Source organism: Atractosteus spatula, chromosome 16, assembly GCF_055471065.1.
Source record: "Atractosteus spatula isolate fAtrSpa1 chromosome 16, fAtrSpa1.hap1, whole genome shotgun sequence".
NCBI lineage: Eukaryota > Metazoa > Chordata > Actinopteri > Semionotiformes > Lepisosteidae > Atractosteus > Atractosteus spatula.
In genome coordinates this window covers 11,923,777-11,932,152 of record NC_142721.1, presented here as the reverse complement: position 1 = coordinate 11,932,152, position 8,376 = coordinate 11,923,777, and the positions used below count along the sequence as shown (strand labels likewise).

The window sequence follows — 8,376 nt, the reverse complement described above, 5'->3', positions numbered from 1 at the left end:
ATTTGGCATTCCTATTAGTTTGTGTGACAACGTTAAGTGTCACAAAGGTTTAAGTCTGAACTATATCCTTATTAGTCATCATTACAAAAAAGCTCACCCCACAGGTTTTTTTTTCTCTTGTGTGTGGCATTCAGAATTTTTCTCATTAGATTATAATAGAGTAAAAACCATAATGAATTGTTCTCACAACTTGAAGTAGTTTAGTTAGGAGTTTCATAAGTCATATTTGTAGTAATCTGCAAAATTGTGCTAAATGTGTACTAAACCAAATAAGGAATGAAAGTGGTTATCAGTGGTGAAAAATCAACGTATACCCATTGTTTTGAATATATCACTTTCCTCCAGATTGGAATACACAATCAGAAAATACCAAGTGATCTGTGTAAATTGTTTTGTTTTAATATATCAATCTTGCAATAACTCAGTAGCACTAGGGATAGTTTTACAGAACATGGTTTATTTACTTCTTCTGAGTTATTTTTAAAATGTGCACAGCACATACACCACAATATTAAACAGACCTGTATAAAACTACAGACAAATTTTGGTAAATGTATACACATTAAATACATACCACATGAACACAGTATTCAGTCTTTCTACTATCTCCTATTGCTATAAAGCCTGCACCTGAATGCATAAACAAAGACCGTATGACTTTAAAAGAGGGTTTTGTTACCAAAAATATGCATGAGAAATGCTAGAAAATTAGTGAGGTCTATGAACTTCACTCACATAATCAATGAAGTTATAGACCTTGCCACTAAAAGCTAAACACTATTTCTAGATCTCGGACACTTTCCCATTTTATTTTACAAAGATTTTGTGTCTTTTTTGATTTATAATGGAGGTAATATTTCCTTATTAAGTAAATATGCAATAATGTTAACTGATTTAATCATTAAATTATTATTATTGTTTTAGTTGCATTAAAGTCAAATAACGGCTTGGAATTTGCCTCTACATACTGGTTAATCTGAAATAGGAAGATATTACCTTTTGTAAGCAATGACTGCTGCAGTGGAAATAAAGTTTAAAGAAGTGAACAGCCACTGGATATAATTACTTTCAATTTACACTTGATCTTTATAATTTTACCTGCAGTATGTTTTCATATTTAAACTGTTACTTTATGCATTCAGGTGGGAAGGATACATTAACTTGCAATACAAAAATGAAAGCAATAACAGTACAAAACATTGAATAATTACTGAGAACAATGCACCTCACACTTATTATGCTGCTAATTGCAAACACAGATAAAGAAGTAGAAGTCTGGTCCTGATGCATGCGTTGTTTGCTGATGATATACTGTGTATTTTCAGCACTTATTACAGAGTTACAGTTTGTGCAGCTGAGAACAGTGGGTAAAAGGAATGTTAAATATGTACTTCAAAGTCCCTGTATTTTGGAAGGGTTAACGGTCGTGATTCCAACATGCTAACATATATTGGCTTACTTCATAGCAGTGCCAGTGTTTTCATTCTCTCTTGTCTTCTTTCCTGGAACAGATGGTGACTAGCATATCCCAGAGAGCTTTTTTTTTTCTTCAATTTTCCGAGTTCAAACCATAAAGTAACTTGTCTGTTTTTTCTTTGGCTACCATGAGTTATATTTGCAAAATATATAAAGAAAAAAATATAGGGTTACTGGATGACCATATAGTGCAGTCTAACAGCTGTCTGCAAATATTTTCACCATGATTATCCTTACTAAAAGTAAATCACAGGGTAAAGATAGCTCAAACGTGACAAGGCTCAACTAGGACGCAATGGACGCCTGGATACTTTTGGCTGCATATAGAAGGACAGTGTATAAAGATCAGTTATTTAGAAGAAATTAACTGAACAGTGTATGGTAGATGCGTGTTATAACTTCCTCTAAAGCAGTATTTGTAAGGAGACATTGTTTGCGAGTGTTATGAGGTAGAACAAAAAGCAACAAAACGGGAATGGAAAAAAGCAGCGTGTTTCTCCTCCAAAATACTGCGCGGAAACGTGTATTCGATATTCTCGGTGGGAATTCGTTTGTTTCTTGCAACTTTTATTTTTCTTACATTATATTTATTTCTGAAGCTTCGTCTAAAATAATACTGGCGCTCGCTACACACAAGCAATAACCAAAACTGATAAAGGCCTTTATCCTTCAGCACCGTTTATCCTTCTTCATTGTTGCAGATAGGGGATTGAAACACGAAAAATCTGGAGGGGAAAACTAAATTTAGGTTATAACACATTAATTGAACACTTACTGTGCAAATTTGCTCATTTTTTATCTGCGTTGTAACTTTAAAACTCTCAGCTTACATAATGGCGAGAAGATGCCTCACTATCCGATGCCTTATAGATCTGACAAAGATTGACTGCAGAAAAGTTCAAAGTTCAGCCCTAGCGGAGCTAAAAACAGATTTGTGGGGTAGGACTTCAACACTGCACTTTCTGTACCAGAAGTAAACCGATACTGTTTCAATTAAATACCAACACTGCACAAAGGAGGTCAGACATTGTATGATTGCTTCAGCTTGCCACACTATCAGGATTGATACATTTTCACAAGTTACGACTAAGGCCTAAGACTTAAGACGCCTTTCTTTCAAAAAGAAAAAAAAAACTTCTATACTGTCACTTTACAATCGCATTTATAAACAGTGCAAAAGAAAACTCATTGTAAATAAAGGAATTTCACTTATCCAAACACATTATAGCAGCACACCAGTGAAAATAAATAAAAACGTTAAATAAACCAGTAGTTTTATTTTTGTTTGTCCCGTGATTTGAAGGTGTTTCTCAGAAATATATAAAATTCATGAGAATTATAAATATTTTTTCCCCACAATATATACATACTTAAATAAAATATGATACACCTACTCTTGCATAAAACGTTACCATTTAAAAGTGCATCGTTTTGTGCCCCCAATCCAATCACGCTGGATCACTCAGATTCTGGGCAAAAAATGTGTTACTGTCATTATTGGAGAAACCCGGTTTCCTTTTTTTGTTTTGCCGTTTTTGCTCAGTGCTATATACATTCCTGGATATGCTCCGGACTCATAAGCATTGTAGTTATTAGCAAGGAGCTGTTCCTTAAACTTGCACTCGTCGTTGAAATGACTCTAAAATGAAGAGGGGGAAGAAATAAAGAGAGTTAACACCAAGTTTTTGTTTACAGTGCATCATTTACAAAGGTAAAAAGCTGTTAATTTTATCCTTCCTGTGTTCATTAAAAAAGCTGCCATGTTCAAGATGAAGTTTAATATTAATACCAGTAATAAGAAGTGGTATTAATACAAATAGAAAGAGTAGTAATACCTTAGCAACCCGTTTTTATGGTAATGTTCATCAATGTTGAGTTCTTATCTCATCATAGCATTTTCAATAAAACATATCAATATCTTTGATCAGCCTTATTTCCTCAGGACTCTTGGCTGCAAAAAGAATATATTTTTACAGCAGACTGATAGGTTGGTTATTGGCGTAGCCTATGCATTGTTGAGTTTATTAACTCATTGTCTATTCCTAGTACTTCCCAAGTTTTTGAACAGCGTCAAAACAGTCCCTCCCTCCATTTGTGAAAGACAGATTGTCACAAACTGCATGCAATCTCTGACTACATGTTAACGGTCTTTGTGGTACTGGGAGTACTTGGAACAGATGAACACTCATAGACACCAGGATGCACAGGTTAAATGCAATGAGAGAGATGGGATAAAACATGTACAGCAATATACTATATAACAGAACACTCCTACCAATTCAAGTACCATTGTCCCTTTGTTTTTTATTTAAGAATATGCTCGAGCAAGATTTAAGTTTTGCTGCTATTGATTGATGAGTACTGTTGGTAGAGCAGTAGGTGGCACTATTCCTTCTGGACTAGAGTTTCCACACCCATGTCCCTGCATGCTGATAGGGGACACTGGGCTGTGGGAGGTTCAGTCTGCAGTCTGATCAGCTGTGTAGCGGCTGGATCAAAATAGTTTAAGCCCCGTCACCCAAGTGGGGAGCTGCACTTCACTGGTGGATGAAGTAAGTCCCCTCTTATAGGTAAAGTGCTTTGGGCATCCTTTGAGATGAAACGCAGTATATAAATGCAAGTTGCTATTCTGTATTTGTATCCAGCAATGAATTTTTATTCATTGTCATTGTAACTGCCTGTAACGAAGGGGCATTTGTAAATACCTGGGGGAACAACTGAAGGTCCAGTGTTTATGACCTGGCCACACAGTCTGGGTGGTCCAAGCTGGTCAATTTAGCTTTACACGGTGGAAGACAGTAGGTACATGTGCTGGCTGGCAATGCAAAGAATGGAATGTGCAGGCCAAATGATCTACTGCACTGCCGTTCCTTGGTTTATCCGCCTTACAATGAAAACAAGGCAAAGAACTAAAAGCATGCAGTGACTGCTCTTAACAATGTGATGCAGAGGGGCTTTCTAAAGGGACAGCACAACTCAAGTACAGGAGAATTGTCATCAGGCACTGATAAGACATCTACAGCGGAAGTCACCCATAAATCTTTTTGTTGTACTTACAGATCCATACAGCTTCCCTTTGCTATTCATGGCCACAAATAGACCACTTCGAACGCCAAAGAGTGTCACAACACCTCTTTCCACAGGGGATATTTCAAGGAGACCTGAAATTGATAGAACAATCAGAGTGTAATGTTTATCTATCTTATCTGAGGGGAACTGTTTAGAAGACTATTTTACTATTTAAGGTGTAAAGTTCTGTATGTGTTTATACATCAGAGATTGGTCATTTGTAACTAGTCAGGGGTGATGTTAGTCGTCGTAAGAAGTGTCTTAAACTCACGGGACAAAGGCTACTACCTCAGTTGTTTCGGGTGTTATCCCTTGCCTTGATACTACTGTGCCAGGTAGCCTCGCTGGATCATAGCGAGAGGCTTGCATAATGCGATAAAACAGTGTCTGTAGGCTACATTTGAATCAAGCATCTTTTCTGGCGTTTTGTGTTATCTGTTTAACGTACGTCAAAACAGCAAAAAGCTTTTTAATAGAACAAAACCTGTTTGCCTAAATTCCAGTCACTAGTTTAATAAATCAAACTGATCTTGTCGTATTTCTCTTATTTTATCTTCAAGCAATGTGCTTGACGGTCCACTACATTCTTTTAAATCCGAAAGCAATACTCCTTGTCGCTCAGAAAAGTCATATCACAACACAGCCACGACATGAGAGCGACAGTATTTTATGGTTCTTCTTTTAATAAGCTGAATGGAATTTGTTTTAGTACGGATGCTCCCGTGAACCATCTCAGTTATGTTTTTTTTCGTGATGTCAGCATGCTTCCCCAAATATTCTTTTGTCGGGGAAGGATATTAATTAGACGTGTGGGGCCAAAGGGTTAACGCCCTCCGTAACAGATGCTCTTCTGTCGTTCCTAACTTTAGGACTGGCATTAGACATTGACAAGGTTTGTGAATACCAGGTTAGTTATTACAGAAAACCTGTTGCGAAAAACCTTCAAATGTTTCTGTGAGCCTCCAGATGTTGGCACGCATGAACACCTGATTCTTTCTGACATCAGAAAATATTGCTCTGAGCATTTTTGATTCAAAAAAGAAGCCGCTCAGATTGCTCAAGCAAGCGCATGATTAGCACCGTCTTCGAGGCCGTACACAAGTCCACTAAAGCTACACCTCAAAGCATTAAAACTGTGTCCCGCAGCTAATTCGCGAAATACTAAAGAATCCATTCATCTTCCTTAAAAAGGAAGCCTAATAGGCCCGGTGCATTTATCGGGACCTCGCGCCCTTTAATAACATGTCCTCAGCTCGTACATCCTGTAATTGTCGGTAATTAGGCTACGATATATATAATGGATTAACTAACTGAACCTGAAACTACACATGCGTGACAGCTTGTCGCGCCGAAACGCAGGGAACATGGAAAATATTTGATTAACTTTGTGTTCTGATGTTTAAAGTTAAAGAACCGTGTTTTGGGAAGATTTGATATAGAAGTGGTAATTTACGTAGTAAACAACGCAGCCCTTGGTAGCTCGCAGCAAATGTCAAATAAAAGTAAAGACAAGTGTATTAGTATCCCCCTCTATGTACAGTATATGTAATATATACATATTAGATCCGCTAGACTTTCTTTGGTGTCGGCTGTATTTGATGACGTCTTTTTACAAGAAGCATAATGCCAGCTGCGGGACAATTTTATATTGGTAGGGCTGACATAAGTCACCTAGCAAGTCCGTATGAAAGAAAAGTTACTTACTATATCGATTTTCGTTGTGCACTCCAGTTATCTTTCCATCGGGCAAGACTTGAATATGAAACCCGATGCCCACGTTGCAGTAAAGACGCCGCAGCCTTTTGATGCCCATAAGGTAGTCACTGTCCCGATTGATCTCCCGTCTTTCCCCGGGGATTCGAGCCAAGGAGCGAGAGAAAAGGGTCTCCCAGTGGCGCTCCAGGGTGCCGTTCTGCCGGTTAGGAAAGGGAGCGCAGCGCACCAAACTAGACACCAGTCCTAAGACCAAGATAGGCAATAAGGCCGATTGAATGGTCATCCTGATCAACATGGGCACACGTGTTTGAAGGAGTCAAATGCACTAAAAATACCTCTGCTTCTCTCCGATGTATTCTTAGGTCAAAGGGGAAAAAAAAGAAAAAAAAAGGTGAACGCAAACGCTCACTTCCAAACGAAGCTGCGACTTTCCATTTGATGCTGCATGGAGTCTGCTTTCTAAATGGAAGTTGATTCTCTGGAAGTTTATTCGAACTTGATCCCAAGTTGGTTTTGACTCAAGAGAAGTTACGAAGTGTTGATCGGCTACACCAGCACAGCTCAGCCATGCCGCCGTTCCCCTCACTGACGATATTTATATCTGCTTCGATTACATCACGCCACCTACTGAAGCTTTCAATTCACTTTAACACGATCGTCACCCACGGATGCTCCTAAGAGTAGATTCTTTCAGTGTATGCTCATAAGATTTAGCGACAGTGGTAAGGGAAAAACTTGGAGCAAATGACAGATTTTAACTTGATCTGATAAAAAAACACTCGCTTGCAAATGCAAGTAATGTATACTGGATTGTGCGTGAAATTAATGTCAGCGTTCAACACAAAGTCAGACTTTGTCAAAGTCTGTGGAATTTAGATTACAGAAGTGCCCTGGCAACATAGTATAGAGTTTTCTTTGTATAAAACTTCCTTCATTATAAGCCAAAAATAAAATAATTTATGTATGGGAGGATGTAAAATAGGAAATTACAAAGCTAACAGTCTGAAATGTCGTACAGGAGACAGTTCTATAAATGAACAATAACAGGAAAAAACAAAAGTCATTTTCTAAGTATTGTAAAAGCTACTTTTAGACAAAGATAAAAAAACGTTGACCAGCACAGAACAATGTGAATGGGAAATAAAACTTTTAAAAGCATGATAAGTGCATGTCCGTAGTGATCAACATTCTCACTGGTACACTTCTAAGCAACTCAGCTGTGATTAATATTTAGTACTTTGTGTTGCCAACAAAACCGATTAGCAAAGGTGTTGAAAGTATCCTGTTAAACCGCGATACGAAAACATTAAAGCCTTAAAGCTGAATTTCAAGTTTTTTACCATTGTATTTTATTCCATGAGGAGTAAACCCGTAAATAAGTCTTTTATATAACGGTTATGATTTTACAGCCAGTACATATTCACTTTTAATCATTGCTGCGGAGCGAGCTTGCGCTTGTGGTGCGTGTGCGTCACTATATCATCGGTAAGAACTATTGGAGTAACGCATGAAGTGGTGTCTGGCCATGACTCAGGGTCTCTATAGCTTGAGGTAGTTTTGGCCGGTTCCAGTCGTGCAGAGCCCCCGCTGATCTGGTATAGGATGCAACGTAAAACAGAATGGCTTCAGGCAAAGTTAAAGCTCACTTAGGTGCGAAAACTACTGACCTTCCTGAAAGACGTGTAATCGAATATAATAATATTGTTTCAGCGCAGCAAGGCAGATCTGTTTAACTCGTGAAAGAGAGAATTACCAGACCTATATAAAAGGAAGTATGTTATACTTGCATATAGAAAAAGCACGATTCGCCCACAAACCGCTTATTGTCTGTTATTTTAACAATTAAATACATGCCAGGGTGTTGCTTACGGTGATTTTGGCACCTGCTCATTATTAGTAAGATGCCTGCTAGGAAGAGATAATGATGTGGCTTTTGACCTTTTGCAGAATAACTAGGAATTCAGTGGAAGGACTGCTGGCTTTAGCCTTTTGGAAATGCACGTGTTAAGAGACAAGTTATCAGTTTATCGTATTTGGGGGGCAATTTCTGGTATGGAGCGCACTTACAATGTACCAATTTTCAAAGCATTCCTAGTTTAATATTACGTTTCTCTT

At 38.0% G+C, this 8,376-nt stretch overlaps 1 protein-coding gene across 1 annotated transcript; it reads right to left on the bottom strand.

Moving 5' to 3' along the window:
- Nucleotides 1-2,938: 2,938 nt before the first annotated feature.
- fgf4 (fibroblast growth factor 4) lies at nucleotides 2,939-6,556 on the bottom strand. Its single transcript, XM_088935002.1, has 3 exons — nucleotides 6,250-6,556; nucleotides 4,534-4,637; nucleotides 2,939-3,115 (listed from the first exon to the last, which is right to left on the bottom strand). Exons 1-3 carry the CDS (start codon nucleotides 6,554-6,556, stop codon nucleotides 2,939-2,941), a joined length of 588 nt encoding a protein of 195 aa, XP_088791128.1.
- Between the last annotated feature and the right edge of the window lie 1,820 nt (nucleotides 6,557-8,376).

Bases quoted from the DNA above. Each gene is read 5' to 3' on its own strand.
- fgf4 (XM_088935002.1), bottom strand. From the start codon at position 6,556: ATGTTGATCAGGATGACCATTCAATCGGCCTTATTGCCTATCTTGGTC. The intron at 4,638-6,249 runs GTAAGTAACTTT...TATCAATTTCAG, and splicing joins GCACAACGAAAATCGATATA to GTCTCCTTGAAATATCCCCT. The intron at 3,116-4,533 runs GTAAGTACAACA...TCTTCATTTTAG, and splicing joins AAGGGAAGCTGTATGGATCT to AGTCATTTCAACGACGAGTG.